This window comes from Brachyhypopomus gauderio, chromosome 11, assembly GCF_052324685.1.
Source record: "Brachyhypopomus gauderio isolate BG-103 chromosome 11, BGAUD_0.2, whole genome shotgun sequence".
NCBI lineage: Eukaryota > Metazoa > Chordata > Actinopteri > Gymnotiformes > Hypopomidae > Brachyhypopomus > Brachyhypopomus gauderio.
The window spans coordinates 23,970,923-23,998,266 of NC_135221.1; the positions used below are offsets into that span (position 1 = coordinate 23,970,923).

At 41.5% G+C, this 27,344-nt stretch overlaps 3 protein-coding genes across 6 annotated transcripts in view; all 3 read left to right on the plus strand.

Moving 5' to 3' along the window:
- nexmifb (neurite extension and migration factor b) overlaps positions 1–8,227 on the plus strand; it is a 48,966-nt gene extending 40,739 nt beyond the window's left edge. The window contains exons 3-5 of one of the 3 annotated variants that reach the window (XR_013134155.1): positions 975–5,001; positions 5,723–6,239; positions 7,345–8,227. Coding sequence is in view for 2 of the 3 variants with exons in the window: in XM_077022812.1 (XP_076878927.1) it covers positions 975–5,001; positions 5,723–5,933 (4,238 nt within the window). In the remaining variant the exon portion in view is untranslated. Of the gene's footprint in view, positions 1–974 lie in introns of all 3 variants that reach the window. The other 2 variants (XM_077022812.1, XM_077022813.1) reach the window with 2 other exon arrangements.
- Positions 8,228–9,980: 1,753 nt separating this feature from the next.
- Positions 9,981–17,699, plus strand: rlim (ring finger protein, LIM domain interacting). 2 transcript variants are annotated; one of them, XM_077022814.1, is made up of 4 exons: positions 9,981–10,185; positions 11,243–11,433; positions 13,958–14,080; positions 14,180–17,699. In XM_077022814.1, the coding sequence occupies exons 2-4, from the start codon at positions 11,265–11,267 to the stop codon at positions 15,985–15,987; spliced, it is 2,100 nt and encodes a 699-aa protein (XP_076878929.1). In that variant the 5' UTR covers positions 9,981–10,185; positions 11,243–11,264; the 3' UTR covers positions 15,988–17,699. The 2 variants fall into 2 exon arrangements, with proteins under 2 accessions (XP_076878929.1, XP_076878930.1); XM_077022815.1 differs by having other exon boundaries at positions 10,181–10,319.
- A 763-nt stretch (positions 17,700–18,462) lies between these two features.
- On the plus strand, positions 18,463–27,132 carry glod5 (glyoxalase domain containing 5). Its single transcript, XM_077022816.1, has 4 exons — positions 18,463–18,655; positions 18,982–19,137; positions 20,376–20,531; positions 23,944–27,132. The coding sequence occupies exons 1-4, from the start codon at positions 18,611–18,613 to the stop codon at positions 24,064–24,066; spliced, it is 480 nt and encodes a 159-aa protein (XP_076878931.1). The 5' UTR covers positions 18,463–18,610; the 3' UTR covers positions 24,067–27,132.
- Positions 27,133–27,344: the final 212 nt, after the last annotated feature.

The following is a 27,344-nucleotide window of genomic DNA, read 5'->3' on the forward strand; positions in this document are numbered from 1 at the left end:
TGTGTGATTTTGTGTGTTAGAAAACATTAAATGAAAACAACGAGGAATGTTAAAAAAGGCAATGTGCAATTTTCAAATTGCAAAAGCTACGAAAGTGGTATTTATTTGTCACTGAAATTAGTACTTTAAAACATGTCATAAAGCAATTTCAGGTGTTATGTTGTGAGAGTTACATCACAAGTCAAAGCAATATTTATCCAAGCAACATAGTCTGGTTTATTTGGTCACACTGTGCAGCTATTTCATTCAGGTGGGTGTTTGTAGTTGATAACCCAAGCTGCTCCAACCGTTTTCCTTCTCAAAATCCAAGGAAATATTACCTGATCCAAATTATTCCAAAATAATGTTAGAGATATGTTGCTGCATTGAACAAGAGCGTGTCCATTCAACTTAGAGCCACCAAAGTTGTATATTACAGTAGTGAGTAGTGTTCACTTTCTCACTTTCTACTGTATTCTGTGAAGTTTTGTACAGTGCCGTTTTTAGAGCTAATTTAATATAACAGCTTGCAGATAATGAGGAAGGCAGGTGGATGTGGTATGATGGGTTATATTGTTGGTATTGGATATATTGTTTCCAACATATGGGTATGTCTTCTCCCCTGTGTATGTATGCAATCTGCCCCAGCTGCCACAGACTAATTATTCAAAGCAAACAAACCTATCTCTTTGTGTAAACTATATATATATATATATATATATATATATATATATATATATATAGAGAGAGAGAGAGAGAGAGAGAGAGAGAGAGAGAGAGAGAGAGAGAGATAGAGAGAGAGCGAGGGAGAGAAAAAGAAAGAGGGAGAAAGAGAGATTGTAGTGAAGTACACAAGGTTGCACGTTTGCTTGTGCTTCTGAATTTGTAGGAGGAGGAAAGATTCATTATTGATATTTACTTTGAAGACAGGGATGATGTAAAAATCCCCATGTTTTGGCATGATTGCTGACTCTGTGTTTGTCTCCTTTGTCTAGGATCACATGAGCTGAGCAGTAATCTGAAGCTGTATGGTGCTGCAGATGTACCCCCGCCATCTTCAACATCTTCTGTGAGTGCTCAAAGCCAGGATTCAGACGGTCACAGAGGGGTGCTGGCATTAAGAGAGTATCAACTCCCTGGCCCACCTTCACCAGAGACTCTCATCAAGGCCACTGAACAGCCAGCTGATGAGTCCTCCAGCCACGACATTTCCCTCACATCCTGTGTTACCAAGGATGTGAGCCCCTGGGCCCTGGGGGAGGACAGCACCAAGCCATCCTTCACCATGATGGAGCCGATGGGTGTCTCTGGGCTGACCGAGGACTGCTTGATTCAACAGAGCCGCACCTGCCTGGGCTGCAGTGTGGAGACCAAGTGTGGAGACGCTGAGCCCAGTGTCAGCCTCAAAATGGCTGACATGAACCAGGAGTATGATGCTTGCTCCCTCTCTGACATTAACATGCAGTGCATGAGCACTAGTGAGACAGGCAATTATGGGGAGCAGCTCCTGTCTGAGCAGCTTTTGAGCTTTCCCCTGCCCAAGTCCCAACTGGAGGGGAAAAAGGACACAGAAAAGGCAGAAAATGAGCCCGATCAGACACCCAAAAACATGCAGGAAGGTCTGCTGGACAAGTGCAGTGGAGAGGAGGGCCTGCTCACCACTTCACACCAGGACTGGGGTTACTTCGAGTCCTTCATCACTGAGAGCAAAATGGAGCTGCTGGACCTCTGTTCGAAAAACGAGCTTTCAGTCAACCTGTTTTCGGAGGAAGACGTGGACAACTACATGTTTGACGACGACGATGATTCAACACTAAGCAGTGACATGTGTTCACTGAAGATCCGCTATGAGTCCTTCCAAGACAACATGAGGGAGAAGACCAATGTCCTTCAGGAGGAAGCACAGTTCAACTTTTTTCCCAGTGTCCTAGTGAACTGCACTAAAAAAGAGACTAATGTAGTAAGGAGGAGTGTGGATGGACTCTTAACCAAACCTGAAGAGCTTGGGCTAGAACATGAAAGTAAAGGAGATGACAATGACAGCTCAGATGGAACACCTGATTACAGTCCAAAAATGAACTACTTCATTGATTCTAGCAACTGGGCTGACGACTCGGGGGACTACAGTGATGACAGCTCCTGTACTGTGTATTCCACTGACACTTTCCATGAGGGCAAACATAGAAACCCATTTTCTTTAAAGAATGCATGCTCTTCCCCTCTAAATTATGGACTACGAGCAAAGCGAAAAGTGAGATACAGTGATGACTACCTTTATGATGTTGACTCGATCGAAGGTGAAAGACACAGTGAAAAGCGTGAGAAACTGCCTTGTGCTCCAAAAGAGGAAGAGGATGATGACTGGTGTCCTAAAAAGAGAAGAAAAACGTCCCGCAAGGAGCCACCTGTGATAATCAAATACATCATCATTAACAGGTTCAAAGGAGAAAAACGCATGTGTGTGAAGCTCAGCAAAATTGATCCAGCAGTCACAACAGTAAGCTTAACTGAGGACTCAATCAGTGAATATCAAAAGCTCGCTCCTCTGAAGGATTTCTGGCAGGAGAAACAGAGGGAGCACGAGGAGCAGCTTCGGCTGGCCGCAGGAGATAAACACAATTTCCATCTTAACGGTCGCCATCGACCCTTTAGTTCCAGTTCTCCCAAAAGAAAACACAAGCTAGCAAACAGACTCAGGATTCAGAGGATTCAAACTGTGGAGCAATCGCCCCAGAAGCAGGGCTTCTCTCCTTCTGATCCCAGGGAGGACGTTGGCTCTAAAGATGAGGCGGCCCCCACAGCAAGGCCATTAACAATGGCAGCCTCCAGCTGTGCAAGTGCATTAGACGCAAATGACATCATACACACTGCTACCCCAAAGAGCAGATCACAAGAGAGGGAGGAAAGGAGAATGGGAAATAAAATGGTCAGAATACGGAAATTCAAAAGCGAAGCAAGGCTGAAGAGCAAGAAAATGAGAGACCTTGAAGAGAGCGGTGAAGGCATGACAAACCCAGCTGACGCTTGTGCAGTGCTAGAAAATAAGGACCTGGTAGGGGGTGGGAAAGAAACAGAGATCCACTCCGCTGTGCACAGTGCCCAGTTGTGTGAGAGTCAAACAGCCGAGGACACTGAAAAATTTGCTTTCATGTCTGCCACCTGCTCCCCTAATAATGCAGCGTCATCCCAGGAGGTGGCCACGAGTGTCCCCGTTATCCCTGGAGGCTACCTACAGACACTGTTAGATGCCTCCGATTCCTCAGGTGGCTCTGGTGTCCCTTTCTTCCCTCAGCAGACCCCCAGGCAACACTCACTGGGACTCTCATTGGAAGAACAGCAATTTGCTTCTCTTCAGCTGGCCCAAAGCTGTGTACTCTCCCCACCCTCTGAATCAGAGCTCCAGCAGTCACCACAGAACTGCCCCAGTCTCACCCAGATGTGGCACTCCCAGCTTGGCCCAAACCAGCAGTTCACCTCTGATATCCCCGAGACAGCCATCTTGCCCAACAATTTCTCTAATGCCATGCCTATGCCAATGTCAGAGAATCTGGCAGTGCCAGGGTACAGCCAACTGGCTCTGGAAGGTAACAGAATGCTTTATGAAAAAAATTACATGCCCGAGCAGTCGCAGCCGCCTGATGCAGAATTTCAAGCGTGTCAGGTTCCCTGCGTGGAGGGCCAGCTACAGTTTCAAAGAGGCACACTGCACACTGACAACGGCAGGCTCATCAGTTTCGACTCAGTTGGCTCGCTGTCAGCTACTTCCAGCAATTACAGCTCTCTGAGTCTCAAGTCCTGCGAGAAGGATGGCGAGGATGATGTGAACGAGAACTTTCTGGCCCACTGCAGTCCCAAACTGGTGATTCAGCAGAGTATTGATGCAATCACACCCCTGAGGGAGTCCACAGACTTACTGGATATCTCCAACTTCACTCCAGATAAATTCAGACACACATCACTGTCCGAGCTCTCACCCCCCGAGACACCCAGTTTATCCCCCCAGGTCATAGGGCGAGAGATGAAGATAGTGGGGAAAACCAAGGTTCTCCCAAATGGGTCTGAGATGCCGCTGGAGGACAACCAAGAAATGAAATGGAATTGCAACATGATAGAGCAGCAAAACCATCTGACTGGATTCACAGGAGATAGCCACCAGTATCAGCTGCACAGTTTTAATGACGACGACTGCTTACGTCTGGAGAAGGAGGGAGTGAATCAGGCTGACTTTTATGAGCAGTCTGCTGACATGATTGGTGGGATGAAAGGTGCAAAGTCAAAGAGGAAAAGCAGCAGTAAACAATCTGCAGGTCAGGGCACCAAAAAAAGCAAATCACCAAGAGCTGCAAAGGGCGAGAAGGTCAAGAGCCCCAGACAGAACTCACGAGCATCCAAAAAGCTAAAAGCCTTATTGGATGAAAAGGGTGGTAAAAACCAGCTTGGAGGCTCAAAGTATATGGCTCACCAGCTGACAGACAGCAGTTCTGAGGACTGGCCTGGAATGGGCTGGGCAGAGAGCAACAGTCAGGCTGATGACCAACGAGAGTTTGAAGAACCCTCCAACATTCTATCTAACATTGTATCGGGCATGGCTGAGGTGCAGCGTTTCATGATGGCCTCTATTGAACCAATATGGGGCCCAGCAGTAGACATCTGTTTACCCTCAGAAGCAAACAGCCTGAAGTTAAAGACTCTCAAAATCCTGGCAGGCACTTCATCTGACCCTAAAAAGAAAGGTGCCGTCTCTGCCGGGGGCACCAAAGGCAGGAAGGCGGGGGGCAAAGGTAGCAAAAATCAAGCAAAGTTAAATGCCTCTCATCCCCTTTTCCCCCAGTTGGCTCTGGGCTGTAACATGTTCGACAAGCCTAACCTCGGCATCCCTGGCATAAATGGGCCTGCGCACAAAAAGATGTACCGTCACAAAACCAGTGCAAAATTCCCTCGGATCGAAAACCTTAAGGGCAAGAGGGCTGAGCGAGAGCCGAGTAAGGACATAGCACTGATGACCTCTTTTGAAAAACTGAGGTAATATTTTGTAACTAGCTGCTGATGCACGTTCCTCACTTTCCCCCAACTTCCTGCTCAGCCCTTGGTCCCTGACATACCTGCCTGACTGACAGAATGCCAGAGATGCATGGAAACTACATTACCCACCCTTCTTATTTTTGACCCCACACCCATCCCTTACCCTAAGCCCCAAGAAGATATAGATATCTTGCATGAGAAACTTCTTGTACTTGCAAACTACCTATCGAGTGATTGTGTAAGGCTTGACTGAGATTTTAAAAAACCACGGCTGCATTTTCTTCTTGCTTTTGCTGTTTTTCCTTGTAGTTGTTTTGATTCTTTTTGTCTGAAGAGAAAAAAAATCCTTGATAAATACAATGTCTTTCTGTGAGACAATTCTTTTAACAGTGAAATTTGCTGCCCTAAACTTATGTAATTATACTCCTTGTTTGAAACATGTAGCTATTTGGATAAAAATGCTTTTGTGTAAGATCCCCCCATAGTTTCTGTATGCAGAACAGGTTGACCTCTCCTTGTTGTCTCCCTCATACTGCCTGGTTTTTTCAAGTGAGACATGCTCAGCTTCTATCTAGGATAATCGACATTCTTTGTAGGCCCCAAGACATCAATAGCACATAATGGGACCATTTTGTATCGAAGACATATCAGATTAACATTTTTTTCTTACTGATGGAATGAATTGTAATTTTCATCCTATGCGTTTACTATGCTTTTACAGGAGTTGTACTGGAGCTTACCTTAGAGGGACTTTAAGCCATGGGAATTCCAAAATGTGCTTCATATTTTTTTTTCTTTCTTTTTTGTTGTCTATGTCCCTGTACAGAAATGCACTATTTAATGCAAACATTAATTCTAAAACTCTATGTGCCAAATGTGAACAAATTTATTATGAATATGAATTCTGGCTGTTACATTTACTATCCATATGAATTTCGGCCCTTCTCTTTTGAGGCTCTGTGAGAGTTCACATTCCAGATTTTTCCTCTTTGCTTTTGGGACACTATATTGTGAAGAGCGCCTGCAGCTGACAGTGGTACATAACCACTCATTTAACCAAAACAGCAAGACTGAACTTTTCTTTTTTCTACCAACTTGCCAAATTAAATTTACCTCAGCATAACCTGGTTTTGAGATTAAAATAGACAAATATGGACAGAAACCTTTTAACAAAAAGCACAGAAGATATGGACAGTGTTCATTCTGGATAGATAAAGACATCTAACTGACATCAAAGGGTAAGCACTGTCATAGCAGATGTAGTGGTTTATTTGCTACATGCTTACAAACAATACAGTACCACAGTTGGTATGTCACACAGGTGCCAGAAGTAAAATTCATTTAGACTTTTTTGTATCTCAATTTAAAAGTATTTCTGACAATGACATCAGTGTATGATTGGTCACTGACTTCCAGTTTGTACAGTTTGGTTAATGGTTTTCTAAATACTTTGACTTCAGTGTTATTTTAACTTATGAGCTATAGTGTAAATACTCACAAACCCCTATGCACTGTGTGGTTCACTATGTGGCTTGGTTACAAACGAGCTAGCTAGTTAATACAGTAAACAGTAACAGTAAAACGAATACCAAGAAGAAATTTTAGTAAGTGATTTTAGATTTGTTCATAATGGGGCCACTGGGCACTTGATTTCAGTATTATATGCTTCTACCCGAGTTTCATGTAAAGTGCTCTGCTACTAAACAAAAAGCATACCTGATGACTTCAGGATAGAGTCAGCAAAAATGTACTATATTGGGAATAAGTCTTACATCTTTAAATTCTCAAAACATTTTATGCATAAAAAATATTCTTATAACAGACTAATCCAATAATGTCTTAGCCCAATAAACAAATTCAAATTATTCATACTAGTTATGTTAAATAGTGTTCTTGTAGCTCTTGATATTTTTTCTATAGGTATTTTGGCCAGTGATGATAATCCCACAGTGGTACTCTATTGAGAATGTGATTATAATCCTGCACACCAGTAAACATCTATGATCATCAGAAATTATGTTCCTTGTAAATTATATGCTGCATTTGCTGACTGAGTTCTGTTCACACGCAAGCGTATTCGCACACACAAATATACAGTAATTTGACATATTAACAACATAAAAATTAAATAGAAACATTACTGAAATAACTTTGAATGCAAATTAGTTATTAACATTTCATTTGACTGAAATATGCATGTTCTGTTTTAAAATATAAATTTTCTGGGAATATTTTAAGAGACTCCTGGCTGAGAATAGCCTAATACCCTGAATTATTCCATTCTCCAAAATAATCCCATAACATCATTTTACTCTGTCCTTCTGCCCTCTCTGTTCTGTCTAGTTTGCCTTGTTTAGGAGCAGTTCATGCGGTGATGGGGAACCACACACGGGCCATAGTGCTCACTCGCCTGCTTCTCTCATTTCTGCCTGTTTTCAATTGAATGTACTTCAGATTTGTACAGTGTGCCACTGTTGAGCTGCCTCCTCTTACTGGTGCTAAGAATGTTTTTTCCCTCCCAGATACGATAAAGGAAATCACACACACACATTTCTGTATGAATATGAGAAAACGAATCCCCTCTATCCCCTTTATGAATGTATAATATATGGATATATATTGACACCATAATTATTTGACATCAATTGGGATTACGTTTTGCATTTTTGTTGAAAAAAAATATTGAGCTTTATAAATATTGTCTAGAGTTGATACTAGAGGGATTCTTAATGAACTCTTGACATTACAAAAATACTGTATATTTTTCTCTGTGCCAATTTGTAAGATATTTTGTAAGTGTATATTTTTCTTAGAAAGTGCTGTGAAGTATTAGTGTGTGTGAGTAACCTTTTTTGCGCCTCTGTAGGCTGTGAAAAGGATGTATAATGAAAAGGTTTCTGGTTTTAAAAACCAAAATACTAAGTAACATAAAAAAATCTACATTTTTGTTGGGAGTTTTGTACGAGAAAATTGACCTTGTTGTGGGAGTATTGTGTTATTGTGGAAAACACAAATAGGCAAACTAAGAAAAAAATTTGTGAACTACTTGCTGTTTTATAGATTTTTCATGTAAATTATTCTAGTATTATTTTGTTTATGTTGTGTTGCAAAGGTTTTAAATATTTGTGAATCCGCCTGTATGGTGACAATGTAATATTGGTACTTGCTGAGTTTTGTAATAATGTTTATGGAGTAAATATACAATTAAAATGAGATTTTGAATGCTGTTTTTGGAAGTTGTCACTGTTGTTCAGATCTTATTGCCCACTTAGCCTGCTTCACCTGTGAAGATAAACCATTAGCCTGCTTCACCTGTGAAGGTAAACCATTAGCCTGCTTTGTTAAGCCTTCCTTCTCATCCGCAGCGTTACGAATTCTGGATCTCCACTGCTTCAAAAGTGAGAATGTATTGGAAGTGAATTTAACTGTATTAAACATTTTGTTTTAAAACTACTTGTAAGCCACCACAATAATAAAAAGATTTACTTAAAAAGTTAGCGTATTTACCAAATAGCCTAACACATAGTGTTTTATCTTAACTGGATAAAACTTTAAAAACAGTATTTTAAGACATAAAGTAAAGCAAAATGAATAGTAAAGAACGCACACATTGTCTTTATACTTCAGCTGAAAGCTGGCAAGGCTAGTTTATTTTTGAAGGGGGTTATTCTAGACGATTAGGGCACCTCTGTGGTTTTCATTGATTCAGTGAAAGAGTATTCTGTACGGCCAATTTATTGAAACTGATCAACGTTATGCGCGATTATGTTATAATTGTCTATGTAACTAGCGAGGCTGTTCCTTTTGTTGTGATTGATAGCCGCGATACATTTCCGCACGGGGAGACAGATTTACCCGACTACAAGGATATATATCTACCACCGTGCTGGAGCACTACAACGAAAAAGAAAAAGAACACATTAGCATATTAAACAAGCGAGGAACTTGTTTCAGAGACGGCAGCTGTATTCCAGAAACTGGGTGGGACAAGCAAACATTGATGACGCAAATTAACTTCCTGTTGCAACACTTTTGTATTTCAAAATAAAAGTTTCGTAAGTAAACTCTAATATATATATATATATATATATATATATATATATATATATATATATATATATATATATATATATATATATATATATATATATATAATATGCCATCCAATTACTTAAAATTGTTTACTAATGTTTTCTTAATAAAAATAATAAAAAATTATAAAACATTAAGCCCAACAAACATTAATGTGTACTTCATGGCATATAGATCTTTCTTCATGTTTCTATTAAACCCACACTTACATATGGATAAATAACACATGTAGGTATAAATTACCAATAGTAACATTAACAATATGACATTTAATGGGTTACTTATATATACTGATTTTTTAAAATAACCTTAATAACTTAAGCACGTTTTGAGGTAATGAAAAACTAGTGACTAAGTTGCCTTCTTTAAATAAGGGTTTTACTAGACTTTATTGGACTCTGTTGTCATAGTGTATTCTGAAGTTCATGTTAATTGCCAGTTGATTCTGCTAATTGATTCAATAGTTTGCGCAAGGTACGTTGCTATCGAATATATTAGAATTCATACAGAAACGGCAACGATTGGTAAATTTTCTATCTAGAGTTCACTAGCTTTATGTAATTTATTGATTGCTAGCTAGTCTGGTCTGCATATTTTATTGTTTGATCTAGACTGAGATCAAAATTGCTTGCTGTGCCTCACAGTTGAGTCTGGTATCAGTATTAATTCTATGATAAATTCTATGACCTTTGGATTTCAGATCATAGAATTAATTTTAGATTTGGAACATCTGTATTCATATATATTTTTATTATATAATTATTTAATATGACCTCTGCTCAAATAGACTGCGCTTGTGTGATCTACAATAATACACCATTCATCAAATGACCACATGGCAAAATCCGCCATGTCAAGCATAAACGTAGCTACACAAAATTCATTCTAGTAATTTGAGTTTTAAAACAACCTTTGTCTTGTCATATGTTTTCCCACAATTCCGACACACCGGAAATGAGCATATAGATAACGAAAGGTCTGAGAAACCGATGTTGTAGAATTCAGGTTTTTAGCTGTTTGAGAAGCTATTAGTTTTTTGAAGTATATAGCTGCACGAAACGGTCGAAGATTATTATAAAATCTCATCGAACGGTACGTTTGTGTCGGATATATTAGAACTCGTACAGAAATGGTAACGCATGGTGAATGTACTATCTAGGCTAGTTCACTAGCTTTGTGTAATGTATTGATAGCTAGTCTGCTTCAAACTTGGGAAGCTCCACTAGGTGAGTCCGAGGCCTAGAGGCCTGCTAATGGCGCTAGCTGCTAATGGCGCTAGCTGTGTGGCTCTTCTGACCTGGCTAGCTCGCTAAGCTACTCATCACAAAGCGTCGCTTAGCTCCTCTTATTTAAGTAGTGTTGGCTCACCCACCGTGGCTGTCTCGCCCTGTATCCAAGTCCAACACGTAGCTCGTGTGCTAACGCCTAGTCCGCCCAGCCGGGTCTACACGGCCAACCACAGCCGACTCGCCCAGCCACGGTCGGGCAGCTAGTCGGCCGGTTACCGTCTGTCTCCCGTACGTGGCTAAATGCGTTACCCAGCGGGACGAAGTAACTGGAGGTGGCCGCGGTTGTGTGATTTCTCCCCGCACGGTGTCTAGCCTGCTGGGTGTAGTTACACGGCCGTGCCGGTATTGGTGCGCTGGTACCGTGGAGCCCAGCTACGGTTGGGTCTGGTAGAGCCGGCGGGCGCAGGTTCGCTGTGTACCTCGCTAACTCGTTCAGCATGAGCTGTGAACGGTTATCGTGAGCTCGTAGGTCCGCCAGCGATGTGAAGTTAGCCGATGTGGCTAAAGGACCGAACTATTGTAAATGTTCACCAGCTAGCCGTGTTAGCCCGCCTGCTAACCGCTGGGCGACAGACTCAATTAGCCTGTGTGGCCTTTCTGATGCCATTTTGTTTCCACAGCCTGGCAGTGACCGTTAAAGACCGTATAACTCATTTAAGTGACCGCGGATGGTATTGAATCTGTCTGACGGAGTTAAACGTATGTTCGTATAGTTGGCTAGATAATGGTCACTGTCTTCCATTCCTTTCGCGAAATGTAAAAATGCCTATTAATGTTTGCTTTGTGTACATGTATTGGCAGTTGCGATGTCGTTTTAATTGTGTTTGATTGTGATTTGTCTTTCTCTGTGGCCCGGACAGAAGTATTTTGGTTTCAGCGGCGATGGAGAGTTCAGACAATGCAGAACAAGGGGGAAATGAGCAGTCTGATCTACAACGCAGGCAGCAGCTGGACCGGCTGGGCAGAGAGGAGGCCTTCTACCAGTTTGTTAACGGTCTGAGTGAAGAAGACTACAGGCTGATGAGGGACAACAATCTCCTTGGCACCCCAGGTAACTAAATTAATAAAAAGTAACAAAGTTTCCTTTTAAAAACTTCACTGTGAAAGTAAGCCAGTACATTGCTTTGTGGTCCTAAAAGGAAGAATCATGAGACACATAGTAATGGACATTTATGTCCCACATGGGATTCCAAATTATTTTCCCTTCCTTTCTTAGTTCTTCAATGGGATATTACTTTGAGTTATTTGCAGATGGGACAACTTTTTGGACTCTCGGGGGCGCACTGAACACTTAATTTCCGTCATACAGAATTTAATGAAGCAGAAATAAACGAGAGGTGCAGACTGCTTGGCTAACTGTGCACTCGTATACAGATTGATTTCTCATGGTTTCCTTGGAGATGTTTATTATGGTGCATATTCTTAAAGCAAAGAGCTTTAGGCTGAATTTATGTATGACATTTGCGTGCAGAAAAGAGCAGTATCGCTTCTTTAACCCCATACCTGGAAAACATCAACAATGAGCAAACAAAATGAAGCAAATTTCATCGTGTGCTTATTTTATTTTTATGGTTGGAATTTTGCTTGTGCTCAAAACAAAAACCACCAAGCCATGTGGATATCTGAAGACACCCAATCCATTTTTGTCCCAGGACAGTGGAAGGGAATGTTATTTTGGAGCGTCCTTTAGCCGTGTCCCTGCCAGACGGCGTCCTTGAGTGGACAGTTCTTGAGTGGACAGTTCTTGAGTGGACAGTTCTTGTCCTGGTAAGTCTGGTGGTTTTCAGTACTGCCCTGTTGCTGTTTCACGTGTTTCTTTGGGCAGCTATTATAAACAGTACAGTATACTATTATAAACAGTACAGTATACTATTATAAACAGTACAGTATACTATTCTTATAAACATGATGCTTGCATGGTGGGCAAAAACCCTCCTCCTTGCTTGGTGAAATTCTGCATATTCGACTTTATCTTGGGTTTTGGCATCATTCTGAAGCTACAGCTCAATACAAGTCCTTCTCAAATCTTGTTAGAGTCTTGCGTGTGACAATTGCAGACCAAGCTTACAGTAAAACTGTTAGCTACGTGTGTATGTAAAAGGCCTCATGTTGACATTTCTTTGTTATTCAGTTGAGAGTCTGGCCTCTACAGAGAAAGAGAACAGAATGAAATTGGCTTATGTCATTAATAAAATTGGACTAAAATGTATATTTGAAGACTTTGAAAAAGCTACAAAAGATAATGTTGGTATCTAGGAATTCTGCTTGAAAAATCTAGTTGAAGGAGTACATTGAAGAGAGTAAATGTTTAAAAAAAAAAAAGTGTAAATGTGCCATATTTAGTCAATTGTGATTATTATTTCACCGCGGTGAAATGTGGTGGTCAGTGTAGGTAAAAGACTCGAGTGATGGGAATGTGGCTGGAGTGATGGGAATGTGGCTGGAGTGATGGGAATGTGGCTGGAGTGATGGGAATGTGGCTGGAGTGATGTCCGTCTTCCACTTGGTTCTGTTTGATTAGCTGGAAATATGCAACACTTCTCAAAATGGCAGTAAAAGGTGAAGTTCTAAACAGTCTAACAGTCTGTGTGTCATAATGTCATATTTCTGTTTCCAAATTGGGAACGATTGAAATAATCACCTCCAGATTCAAGTGAGGTCTCTCTCTTCTCATTATAATTTAATGGTCATCCTGTCCTCATATATTTTAATGAGCAGCTCTGCTCAGTAATGAGTCCATGGTCAGACTTGAAGCAGGAATATTGCGCACTGACATTTTGCCACTGCAGGTAGCACGTAGGACTTCTTCACGTGCTGATTTTCTCTTGGGCTGGAGGAATCTTAGCTGTGCCTATACTTGAGTCTTTCTTTCTCTAGCTCATTGTATATCTTTTTTTTTTTTTCCAGAGTATTCTTAAGGACAGGAACAATGGCTTTGTTGCAGTAAAAATCTGTTGTCTCTCTGCATTTTTAACAAACGGGCAGATAATTAAAAAAACATCTATTCAAATACATGATTGTATATGTATATATGTGTATATATAATTGACTGACATTTTTGTTTTTGACTCAACCTTTAGCCTCTAATGTTAGTATTATGCAACACTGAATCTTGCTTTTGTAATGAATAATGATTACAGTGTTTCTTTGACCACACTTTGGTGTTGTCATTTTTTTATTCACCTACATTACTTTGTCTTCATTCTTTCCATATGCCATGTTCTAGGAGATGGGTTTAGCGAACCATCAGCAGACAAAGTCGGATATGCAGCGTTTTACAATGATCTCTTACCTGGGGAAACAGTTTTCTGTTCATTGTTTGTCCTGAATTTGTGAAATTTCAAATAAAGAACTTATTCCTGTTGTCTTTGATCTTGCCAGATGAAAAATAATTTGTGGAGACATTGAATAAAGTGGACAATTTATCTTTGCCGCCAGCACATCTGTCCAACAGCTATCCCAACATTCATGTGGTCATAAACTGGTGGTACTGTGTGAATCGATAGACCTGCTAACCTTGTTTCTTATCGGCAGGTAAATGGTGTGCTAACCTCCAACATGTGTTTCTTTATTAGGAGAGATTACTCAGGAAGAATTGTTGAACCGCCTACAGCAAATCAAAGATGGTCCTGAGCAGCCAGCTAACAGCAGCAGTGGTAGCAGCAGCAGTCCTGAAGCCATTACAGAAGAGCCAAGTGGTACGTTGTGTTCTCTAATTCATGTTTATATTAGCAGTTGTATAATGTTTCTATGGAGAATCCAGTCATGACCTCCTTCATAACGATTGTCTTCTTCAGTTACAGAACCCGAGGGCACTGAAGAAACCTCCAATGGGGACATCCTCCTTGATTGGCTCAACACTGTGCGTCAGACAGGCAACACCACGAGAAGCGGTCACCGGGGCAACCAGTCATGGCGGGCCGTGAGCCGGACCAATCCGAGCAGTGGAGACTTCCACTTCAGCTTGGAGATCAACGTGAACCGCAACATAGCTGAGCAGCAGACTCAGACTGAGGCAGAGCAGCTGGATGGAGGCCAGGCTCCTTCAGATAGCCAAGCGCAGGAGCCCGTGGAGCCCGAGGTGCCCGTGGAGCCCGAGGTGCCCGAGATGCCCGTGGAGCCCGAGATGCCCGTGGAGCCCGAGGTGCCCGTGGAGCCCGAGATGCCCGTGGAGCCCGAGATGCCCATGGAGACAACAGAGGTGCTGGAAGAGCCTGTGGTGGAGGAGATGGCTGTTGTAGTAGAGCCAGAGGTGCCTGTTCCTGTTCCTGAGACGAGATCACCAAGCCCCATTGTGACGAGGCCACCCAGCCCGCCTGTGACCACGCCTTCCAGTCCCCCTGTATCCAGGCCATCAAGTCCCCAGATTCAGGTTTTAACCCCACCAAGCCTGCCTGCTGTGGAACAACCACGCAGAGGCCAGATCAGGGCGAGGAGCCGCAGCCCAGAGCAGCGCAGGACCAGGGCCCGTACGACCAGGAGTCGTCTGCCTCTCAGTCTGGACCAGCTGGATGGGCTTCCCCAAACCCGCCATGGCCTGCCTTCTCGTAGCCACGAGCCTGTCCCAGATGCTCAGGTAGAGGGTAGCTCCAGGACTCGGCTGCACGTTCTGTCCAGGCAGAGCGCCGTACAGGTAGAGAGCCAGGAGCCACTAGCCTCTACAGAGTCGCCTCCAGTGCCCCAGGCACAACAACAGGGGGAGGTGCCCACGGGAGAGGCAAGCGCCTCGGGTCGACGCCCTCCAACTATCATGCTGGACCTGCAGGTGCGCCGGGTACGACCCGGCGAGTATCGCGAGCGAGACAGCATCGCTAACCGCACGCGCTCCCGATCACAGACCTCCAACAACACATTCTTGTATGAAACTGAGCGTGGGGGCTTCCGCCGGACCTTCTCTCGCTCAGAGCGCGCTGGAGTGAGGACGTATGTCAGCACCATCCGCATCCCCATTAGAAGGATCTCGGATGCTGGATTGGGTGAGGCCACGTCTCTGGCTCTGCAGTCCATGATCCGACAGATCATGACCGGCTTTGGAGAGCTCAGCTACTTCATGGACTCCGACTCGGACTCCTCTGACTCAAACCGAAGCCCCGGCACCTCCGCGGATGTTCCTGACACACTAGGGAATCCTGACTCTGCCGGTGTCTCCGTGGCAGATGCCTCCGACGGCGGTGCCGGAGTCTCCGGCCAGGGCAGTCCAGAAGCACAGAGGGAGGAGAGGGAGAGTGGGGCCCCCAGAGGCGCGGCTCCCCGAGAGGCCAGGGCGAGGCCCCGGGCCCCTGTCAGCCTGGAGGAGACAGGCTCTCTCCCCTTCCTGCGGCTTGCCCATTTCTTCCTGCTCAACGACGAAGATGACGACCAGCCTCGGGGCCTCACCAAAGAGCAGATCGACAACCTCTCCATGCGCAACTTTGGCGAGAGTGACGCGCTCAAGACCTGCAGTGTGTGCATCACGGAGTACTCGGAGGGCAACAAGCTACGCAAGCTGCCCTGCTCGCACGAGTACCACGTGCACTGCATCGACCGCTGGCTTTCCGAGAACTCCACATGCCCTATCTGCCGTAGGGCGGTCCTCGTTTCTGCTGACCGCGAGAGCGTTGTTTAGCTACATAGCATTTAGTACGTTGTGATGTGAGGTGTCTCACGCAGTCAGACCCAATCCATTTTAGACTATCTAAGTTTTACCAGACGTGCAGAGGCACCTACTTTGATGTGTTCATATTATATATTTTTTCCCCACTTGTGCTGAAATGTTGATTGACTCGTACATATTAATTCTCTCCTACAAAATAAAAGTTTGATTACATTGCAACCTTGTGAACACCAGTAACAGAACTAAACTAATCATTTGTGCTCATATGAGACCAAGTGCAATTTGATTAGATGGCATTTTGATTGTTGAAGGATTTATTTATTTACAGTAGTGTTTTTTTGTTTGTTTTGGGGTTTTTTGTTTTATGAAACATTGCTTGGATACATTGTAGTGAGCTCATACACACAATTTCAGATCTTCAGCAAACGTTAACCGGCATCATTATTACATCAGTGAACTTGGCTCTAAAAAAATGTAATGTTAAATGCTTCCATTATCTAGGTTAGTTTTGGTTTTGGCTTAACAAGAATGTTTTGTTCAGCTTTGGACTGGGTTTAGCAACACAGATTAAGTCCAGTGTAATGGACCAAAATGGTCAATGGGAATTCATTAGAAATTCTTTTTAGAGTAGATCTCTGCCTAATCTGTGTAAGGAACACCATGCCTCGGTGTTACAGACCAGCTGAGGATCAGACTTTTGTAAAGAATTATCAATGAATATCGTGAAGTGAAAAATGACTCTGATGTGAGGATCAGGCATCATGTTGCCATGGGGTTGCATTTGTTTCCAAGTCCTTTCAGCTTTGACAGAGGTACATCAAGATACTGTCTCGAACCATTTCATCATCTGCAGAAATTTAGGAGACTGGCCGCATATCGCAAATGTTAGTGCAATATTTATGAATGGGAGGACTAAAGAATTTGATGTGGATGAACTTTGTGTAGACTGTGAATATTCACATTTAAAATGAAGATTTATCTCCTGGAAAACGATGCTTCTGTACATGTTCTGTAGACTTGCAATAGCACTATGGTGTGCTGATTTCAAACACTTAGAAAGGTGTCACTATTTTGTCATATTATCCAATAGTAGGTTTAACTGTGTTTAATGAATAAAGTTGGTGGTTGAACAACTGTTCTGTATAATCGGTAAAAGTGAAAGCATCACAAGGCCTTCAGTGCTCCTAAACTGGAACTCCATCCCAAGTATTATGTCTGTCTGACTGGCCATATCATAAACAGTTTGCACCGTTGTCATGCAGGCTCTAATGTGTACATTAATATACTTCAATTCGGACAGTTTTATAAATACAAGTCACATTAATAGCGTTCCGGTTAATGATGCTTTTTAGGTTATACGCTTCAAGTTAAAATATTTTAATAGATGCTGGTGAGTAGGGGTTCTCTGGTCATTCCTAGCCACCCCTGCTTACCTGCTCACCAAACTGAACCTTTGATCCCCTGTTTCTTGGGGGCTAATTTTTGGAGATTGCAGTGGTGACATTTAAAAATCTTAAATGTGACCTTGAATTATAGTTCTGTACATTCTCAGTATTCTCACATGTTCTCACTTTATATTCAGTTTGCTCTATTATTAACCCAAATGACTCATGGAATGATTGATCTGAGCTTCAGAAGCCAGTGTGTATTCATGTCTTACATCAAGCTGCAACATGGGTTTGACTTGTTTTAATGAGTAACGGGGCTTCAGGTTTTTGAGGTTATTGGGGGGGGGGGGGGGGGGGGGTTGAATTCTGTTGCGTGTCGTATTCATTGCCACTCGATTTTTGGGGGCAATATCTGTTTGCACAGCCTTTTTTCTCCACAAGCATCGGACACTTTCTGCAGTCAGCTGGGCTGAGAATTGGCTACAAACTAGTCTGTTCTGGCTTCATCAAGCCACAATATTATTTGTATATTACAATAAAGATATGTGCAACCAGAACGGCTAAGTTGTTTACATGGAATATGCAAGTAGAATTGTAAAGCCTCTCTTTTATGAAGTTTTATTACTACTAATACATTGAAAGCTAAAAAAAATTGAATTTTCCATTTGCCAAACTGGAATATTTATCAAGCATTCATTAGCCTGTAGGCTATGTTAGCTATATGCAATTCAATAAGCTGATCTAGTGGATAAAGTTTTCATTTTTAATTGTGAGGTTAGTTAAATGTCGTTTAACTAGCCTACATGACCCTCCAGTATTCTAGTTTAACTAGTAGGGCTCTGCCTAAACATTAAAATGTGCAGATTATGGAGAATGAGATCCTACTACAGAATTATAAGGGCAGTGCATGAGTGGTGCCAGCAGTTGGCATTTGGTGTCCGTCAATAGCATGAAGTTATCGCTGCTGGGGTTTTATATGAGGTATGTCACTTTACTAGAGAACCTTATGTTGTAAATCATATTTATTGATTTCATTTGTAGCTTTTTTGACTTTGTGTGACCGTTGCCAGATAAGCTTTAGCATCAGGTGACTAAATTGAGTGATTACGGTAAGACATCGCGCACGTTGAAACGAGGTTAACAGACCTCAAGATTAACAGGTTAACAGCTTCTCATAAATAGATATTCCAAGAGACCAGATCGGTTTTGCTGTACATAACGCGACAGTTTGTACCTTCAACAGTCGGATGGCCTTGCGAAACTGCATTTTTCGTCATGCTATCAGCATCACGGTAATGTTCGCAGTAGTTCATTCACCTCAGGTTGACATTACTTCACCGAGTTTGGTGTATGGTGGAGTAAGGCAGTACGAGACCCACTCCACCTTTTACTAGACGTGTTCGTTTAACGTGTTGGCATTTTATTCGTAGCCAAAACAAGTTGGTTCTAGTTAAAGTCTTAATAATAATCTAACATGAAAGCAACGTTATTAATGCAACTTAAATAGTCTACCAATCTTCCACAAGAAAGGATGTATTTCCTTGTACCGTAACTACTGAAATATGCCGCCAAATGAAAAATGTGGGTTTTTATGGTCTGATTTTTACCCCTGACAAAGTCTACAGTCTTTGGTGAGTCAGTTCCCGCCCGCCTCCGAGGTTCCTGTCCAGTTCAAATCTGCCATTTGGACCACCTAGTTCTGACGGTTCGAGATCTGCAGAAAACCACACATTTCTACTCCTCAGTACTGGGAATGCAAGTAGTCACATTCAAGGTAATTTAGATCTGCTGAAATCTGATCTAGTGATACAGTGTTTCACTTTTTTACGTATTCACAAATTATTTTGAGTAGTTGCTCTGGCATTAACGTTCATAAAATAACTAGAGACAGGGCTCTCAAGTTTTGGATTCATGTCAGAGTGTGAGAGTTGTTGACGGGGGGGTTGGCGAACGTGAGTTGTTGAGGGGGGGGTGACGAACGGCGGGGTGGCGAACGTAAGTTGTTGGGGGGGGGGGGGGGTGGCGAACGTAAGTTGTTGAGCGGGGGGGTGGTTTGTATATCGCGATCGATCGCCAGTGGAGGGCGACATAGATATGGATCGGAGGTAAATAAACTAGATTTTTTTTTCTCGCCGTGTGAAATCGGAAGTGTGGCGTGTGAGCGTGTGAAGACGGTCAAATGCGTGTGTCACACGCTCAATGCGTGAGACTTGAGAGCCCTGACTAGAGAATATACGTCTTATACGTCTCATTATTTGACGTTCAAAATTGAATGTACATTGCAAGATGTGCCACACGGCGGCAGCATTTTACAATAAACATAATCTGCGTAAAGAAACGTCATACTTCTGTAATACTGGTATTTGAAACAGGGGGTGCTAAAACCACCAGATATCCACAGTCATAAACATAAAGATCAACATAAAGAGTGATCGGTGGCTCAGAGCAGCAAGAAGGACTACTGGTAAAGTTTGTAATATGTTGGTGCTAAGCAATAAAGAATTGGTCTTCTGCATTATAATACTGAGTGTAGTATACAGTATGTAGTATACAGTATGTAGTAGGCTATTTCGAACAGAGCCCAATATCCACTACATCACAGTCAGACTAATGTGAGCTCTTAGCGCTGCTTTGGGGACGGCAGGGGTAGGAGAGAAAAAGAGGCATTTTGTTTGTTGTTAATGTTAAATTTAGTATTTAATCATATATTTTCTATGGTTTTAACATTTTTATCTTATTAGAGATAGACTTCTATAAAAAAATGTATGTACTCGAATTTATTTATGGGGTACTAGAACTCAATTTAGGGGTGCTTGAGCGCTCCTCAAAAAGCTAGATACAACTATGGTTTGAGATATTATGTCCAACAAATAAACTAATCTTGTAGATGTGACTTCGGCTTCTTTCCTTAGTCCAGAAGAATTTATAGAATTAATACCTTGTCATACATGTTAATACCCTTGACATGTGACCAAATGGATCTCCATATACATTAAATTTTATTTCTTACAGGGAGATCGTAAAGCTTTGAGTTTTGGAGAGCAGAAATTCAATCTTCATGAGGTTGGGAAAGAGTTTGAACCAAAAGCCAAATCCCCAACTCCAGGTTCAGCTGACCTATGTCTTATCACAAAAACCCCATTGGAATCGGTTGCTGTTCATCTGAAGGTAATTCTGTGTGTGTGTGTGTGTGCGTGCACGCACCTGTCTGTCAATGTCAACCTCGTGTACTATATATGTTTACAGTGTATCACAAAAGTGAGTACCCCCCTCACATTTCCGCTGGTAGAGGCACTGGTACAGGTACAGTGATGAAAATAAGTATTTGAACATCCTGTGACTTCCTGTGAGAACTGTGCAAGTTCTCCCACGTATAAATCATGGAGGGTCTGAAATTTTCATCTTAGGTTCATGTCCACTGTGTTTAAAAAAATCCGGAAATCACAATGTATGATTCAATAATTTATTTGTATGTTACTGCTGCAAATAAGTATTTGAACACTTGCAGCAACATTTTTGGCCCTCAAACCTGTTATTCCACCTCTAAAAAGTCCACCTCCACTCAACTTATTACTCTAAATTAGAAGCACCTGTTTGAGGTCGTTAGCTGCATAAAGACACCTGTCCACCCCATACCATCAGTAAGACTCCAACTACTAACATGGCTGCTGTCTAAAAACACCAGAGACTAAATTATAGACCTCCACAAGGCTGAAAGAGCTACGGGGCAATTGCCAAACAGCTTTGTGAAAAAAGATCAACTGATGGAGCTGTTAGCTTCTTCCATCTTCTTCTTAGAAGATGGAAGAAGCTAAACATGACCGTCAATCTCCTTCAGACTGGAGCTCCATGCTCTCACCTCGTGGTGTAGCAATGATCCTAAAACAGGTGAGGAATCGGCCTATTTGGGAGGAGCTGGTCAATGACCTGAAGAGAGTTGGTACCCTTTGCAGCTACTACTGTACTACTTTAAATTTTCAAAAGTTAACCTTTGCTTCAGTCAAACGTTGAATGATTTGCACATATATAATCATAAACAAGCTCATAATTTCATAGCTAAAACCAGCCAAATCTTTAACATACAGATTGCAATACAGAACCGCACCACAGCATCACAACTAAACATTCAGGTTGTTCCTTGTGTTTGGTTTTATCATAAATAATGTTAGACCCCCTGTCTTAAGGGTGCTCCCACTACTAGAATAAAATACAGTTTTAACAACTGTGTGTTTGTCACAAACAGTCAAAACAATAGAAAGGAGTACGGAACATGGAGGGATCAAATATACAAGTTAAATGTAACTATTAATGTTCAGGGCAAGAAATGTGTATCAGAATTTCCAGACTGGGACTAGGACTCCCAACAGCAGTGCCCAAGAATCACTCACTCTGCCATTTGAGGAGTGCATTCACTCTTGGTTATGAGAAAAATCATTCACACACTTTTTGAGGAAATAAATCAGTCACCCACTCGCCACTATGAGAGAATTTACTCACTCACAGTTTTGATGAGAAAAAATCATCAATCATTTTTGGAATCATGTAGATGAAAAGCATCATGGTTCATAATCAGGGTTCATAATCAGGGTTCATAATCAGGGTTCATAATCAGGGTTCATAATCAGGGTTATAAATGTATTCAGCCCTCAGTGCTCCATAGCCGGCATTGCGCGAACAGATCCACAACACACGTGTGTCAGGAAAGAGTTCCCAAAGTTGAATTATAATACATGTAGTTAAATACAGAATAAAGATGTGTCTTAACACAATTGGGTAAGAGTAATAAAACATATGTATTTTTTATTGGTGTTCTCCTTATCAGTAGCCTAGATGTAGGGGAAGTGGAAAAAATACAGGACAAGACAGAGAGAGGGATAGAGACAGACAGGGGGGGAGAGAGAGAGTGTGACAGAGAGAGATTTTAACTGAGGATCAGACACGCAGATAAGGGTGAACTGAATGTCAGAGTGTTGGCTTGCTCACTGGGGGCTAGGACTCGGCACTTGTAAAGCTGCTTTTTTACAACTGTTGTAAAAAGCGCTATATAAATAAAATTTGATTGATTGCTTGATTCTGACTGAGGGTCACAGACAGTGTTGTATAAAGTATTCGAGACCCATACTTGAATAAAAGTACTCCCATACTTGAATAAAAATACTCTATCAAAACATTGACTTGAGTTGAAGTGTTCTTTAAAAACTTTACTTAAGTAGAAGTACAGAAGTATTCAGCATTTTTTGTACTTAAGTATTGCAAGTAGTTTAGTCTCAAATTTATTACTCAAGTTCTGAAAGTAAAAAGTACAAATATTGTGTTTTGAATTAATTAAAGAAAGCCATCAAAGTTTGGTTATCAATTGTTTTTATATATCACTTACAAATCAAAGATGTCAAAGATCACAAATACAAGTGTTCTGTATGTAGCCTACTTAAAAAACTGGGGTTAACACTTCGTACACAAAAAACAGATAACCTATGTCCCGTTACATCGTAGGTTTGACGCAGAAGTACAAATTCGCCTTCATTTAGCTGAGAAAACGAGGTGTATTTTGGACGTAAAATCCATCCGTCGGATTCTAAGGGTGAGCCTACTGCCCTGCGTTTACCCCCAATAAATGCACTTACCCTATAAAAACACTACACTATAAAAATGGACACATGATTAGTCAGCACGTCGCCTTTATTGCCAGCTAATGTTAAGTGAATTCTGCAGCACACCATGAACATAATTAGGTTAGTTAGCTAAGATATCTAACCTAACTAGTGCTTACTGCGCTCTTCTGCTGTTACCAAACATGGTACCATCTCTTTTAATGAGATAAAAAGCGAATTATTTGGAATAATTTCGAATATATGTGTATTTGTATAAATATGTAAATTAAGCTGAAGGTGCTGGAAAATACTGAAAATGGACCTTCAAAGTGCCGTACAAGTGCATGAATTCTACCTTGTAACTTCGCACGCACAAAAATCAAGAGGTGCCCGACCTCGCGACGCGACCCCGCGCGTGGTCAACGCGCATGGGCGGAGCCACCGTGATTGTGTCATTTTTGCCGTGGTTGGATGTGCCATTGACACAAGAGGACACGCTGATGCCAACTTGAGACTCACCATCTGCACTGAAGGGACTGTGACTACTTGGTCTGGAATTAGAACTATAACTATAGAACTACATTTGAACTATAAATATGGTCTTCTGCTAGTGGACCGCCCAATAGAGGATGGGTTCCCTTTTGAGTCTTGGTCCTCCCGAGGTTTCTTCCTAATACCCACCATCATAGGGAGTGTTTCCTTGCCACCGTCTCATCTGGCTTGCTCATTATGGATCTGGACCCATATGATTGTAAAGCTGCTTTGTGACAACACGTGTTGTATAAAGCGCTATATAAATACATTTGACTTTGGCTTTGACATTGCTGTCATTCCCAAACACTTCCATTTTCTTATAGTACAGCTGACAGTTGACTATGGAATATTTAGGAACACGGAAATTTCACGATTTGTTGCACAGCTGGCATTCTATCACAGTTTGCTGAAATTCACTGAGCTCTTTCTGAATGTCTTATTGTCATTCCCTTCAGGCATGTGGTGTGAGCGTTGAGGAAGGTCCGGTTGAGAGAACTGGAGCAGTAGGTCCCATCACCTCCCTCTACTTCCGAGACCCTGACAACAACCTGATTGAGGTCTCCAACTACAACAGCTAGGCCAGAGGAAGACATTGCAGGAGCTCTAATGTCCTATACTCAGAACACAGTCATTAAGTCTTTGATTGTTATTGAAAATAGGTCAAAATAAAAAGATTTTTTTCCATATCTTGAGATGGTTCCTTTTTCTTTTTTTTTTAAAGTCTGAGTACAAGTAGTCTTTTCATGTTAAGGCAGATAGAATCAGTTGTATTTGCCAACGCCTAATAACTCCGGAGTTCCACCCACTTGCATGTGTTCTATTTCAAATAGTGCAGTAGTGAACCATGACCATTAAACCTGGGCCCGCTCCCAGGAATATGTAAACAACGCGCACGAGGGCATCAAAGGACTGAATGGAAACTAGCTTGCGGTGGTATGGTAACGACAGCTAGCGTCGCCACAGCGGGCGGAAATTATCAAACAGTTAGGCCCGCCCACTAAGAGGGAAGATATGATTGGTCAATTTTACTGTCATTTGAAACTGGTATTGAACTGCCAGGCTCTCTGTAAACGAACAGCGGGCATCACAGTCCTGATAGGGGGAGACACAGGCTCACAGGCTTCCACTTAACCCCTCACCTTCCAACACAGATTGAATAGACACGGGTGAATAATTGATTTGCTTATATTTCTGTAATTGTTTAGATGTCGATTGTCAAACTGTAAGTAGATTAAAAAATAGGATAAATTATATATATTTATGTTTTAAGAATATTTTAGGCCCTCTGAGAGGGCGTAGAGGGCCCTGACGGTTCCCCACTGAAATAGTGCATGAAAAGCATGTTTGTCCAAAAGTGTTCAAGCAAAGTTCTCATCTGGCATCCAGTGCAAATGTTAGCAGCTGAAAAAATTGTAACTTCTAAATGTTTTTCACCTACTGTTAAAGCAATTCTGAGATCAGGTGTTCTAAGTGCCTCAGAAATTTCAGAAAATGTGTTTGGAAAGATATCTTTAAATCATGGTAATTTCTGTAATCCCATGGTATTGGTGACCTAAGTAATCTAAATGACTAATGTACATTTTCTGACAGAAGGAAAATTTTCTTTGACTTCATTGTGCAGAAATATGCTTTAAAAGGGTACATTAAAACACATTGCATTTACATCCAGACAGTATATGACATATTAAAATACATTGATAAATTATATATATCTTGTCTTTTTAATACACACTTATTTACAGCAATTAATTCATTAAATAAATCTCTAATAATCTCAAATATGAATATCATGTCAAGCAGTTTTTCTGGGTCCTTTCCTCCGTGTTGTTTGTGTAGTGTCCACCATGGTTTGCTGTGTTGCATGGGGATGCTCCAATCGAGCAAAAATGTATGGTTTCCCCACTGATACTGAGAGGAGAAAAAAATGGTTGTCTCAACTAAGCAGGAGCAATCTTACCCTCACTAAAGATTACAACAGCAAATATATATGTGAGGTAATCATCAAACACTGCATTTGCACTTTTCACAATAAACACACTATTGGAAAGCTTAATGCCTGATTTATTAAAATACAGAATAGTGAACAAAAAAAATCAAAGACTCCAGACAGACTCGGGTGCAGGGTGAGTGTGCTATCTAGTTGCAGGCTCCATTGAATCCCCTATGGTTCTTTGGCTTAAAGAGAGAGAGGAGAAAAAGACAGGAGAAAATGATTATTATGAGTATTGATGTGATATGAATTTGAATTTGTTGCACATCCTTGGTTTTTTATATGTGTAATGAGTGTATACGTATCCAGTAAGTGTTCTCTAATACTGTGTATTCACCCACTATGGGATATGTATATGGATAGACAAAACTGAGTTGTCATGTGTGAGGAGTAAACTCACATCACTCTGCAGGCACATTTTGAGGCAGACCAGTTCATCAAAACCAAACAGGGCAAGACCAGGCTGAGAGCAGATGCTGTTCCCACCATTTTTGTGCATCGCCCCGCACTCAGAAAGAGGAAGTACCCTGCACTACGATGCACCACTGGACCTGTAAACACAGGGCCCATAGCTGCTGATCACAGCTATAGTGTTGACACGGGTTTAATAAGTATGAACTCCTAATAATTATATTATTTCTTTAAGTGATAGAATATTTAAAACCTAATCACACTAAATAGTATACGTCTTTTATATCCAGCAGTTTCAAAAACTGAGGAAATACGTTAATAAAATAAAATAAAAATAAATAAAACGAAATTAAAAGGAAAATAAAATAAATAAAAGGATAAATAAATAAAGGCAGATGCTATTTGCACCCGGGTATATGCAGCAGTATGTGTTATTTGCACCCGAGTATATGCAGCAGTGTGTGCTATTTGCACCCGGGTGTACATAGCAGTGTGTGCTATTTGCACCCGGGTATATGCAGCAGTGTGTGCTATTTGCACCCGGGTGTACATAGCAGTGTGTGCTATTTGCACCCGGGTATATGCAGCAGTGTGTGCTATTTGCACCCGGCTATACGTAGCAGTGTGTACTATTTGCACCCAACATTTTGATTTATCAAAGATTAGTACTATTTTTTTGTGTTCCATTTTACTTACAAATTATTTTACAAGAAGTGAAGATACTTTTATTTGGGGTTATGGGGTAGACCTGTTTGAATTTTGTTTTTCACTTGTGAGTCTTTTTCTTTACCATGCTTAGAATTTAAATAGCAATTTAATTATCCTAAGTCGCTTACCGCTAATGGCAGTAATCACATGGTAAATACTACATGTAATATACACTGCCAGTGATAAATAATGTTAAAACAAAATGTAACACAAGTTAATATCTGTCTGTAGCACCCTGATATGTACACCACATTGTATGTGTCACGTTACGGTTCCCGACCCCTCCCTTTGGGCGTGTGTTTACGTCATCTGCGTCAGTGGATCTCCGTGGGTGCGGTTGCGTCCTGTGATAATTCGTTTTACCTGTGGCTCGTCTCGTCATCATGTGGGGTTTATGTAGTTTGTCTATTTAATGTGCGTTCGCGCAGTGTCTTGTGCTCGTCGTTGTTTGAGTCTACGTGTCTCTATATGAGTGTTAAACGTGCACTGTCTGCGCTATATGTGTAAAGACAAATAAAGTAACGTCTGTAGCGAACAGGATTCTGTGTCTCGTCCTTCACCCAGTCGCCAGCTTTACAGTATGATGTATACAAATATTCTTCCTGCCAGTACATTATCAGCCTCTTTAATTTTATTTAATTTCACAGAATGCAGAAGACAGATTTGACTTTTTAATTCATTTTTTCTGGATGGTTTGTACATTTTTTAAAGAAATAAATTGGGGTTTTTATTATTTACATCATGTTT

Bases quoted from the DNA above. Each gene is read 5' to 3' on its own strand.
- glod5 (XM_077022816.1), top strand. From the start codon at position 18,611: ATGGCCTTGCGAAACTGCATTTTTCGTCATGCTATCAGCATCACG. The intron at 18,656-18,981 runs GTAATGTTCGCA...CCCCTGACAAAG, and splicing joins GTCATGCTATCAGCATCACG to TCTACAGTCTTTGGTGAGTC. The intron at 20,532-23,943 runs GTAATTCTGTGT...CATTCCCTTCAG, and splicing joins CGGTTGCTGTTCATCTGAAG to GCATGTGGTGTGAGCGTTGA.
- rlim (XM_077022814.1), top strand. From the start codon at position 11,265: ATGGAGAGTTCAGACAATGCAGAACAAGGGGGAAATGAGCAGTCTGAT. The intron at 11,434-13,957 runs GTAACTAAATTA...TTTCTTTATTAG, and splicing joins CAATCTCCTTGGCACCCCAG to GAGAGATTACTCAGGAAGAA. The intron at 14,081-14,179 runs GTACGTTGTGTT...TGTCTTCTTCAG, and splicing joins CATTACAGAAGAGCCAAGTG to TTACAGAACCCGAGGGCACT.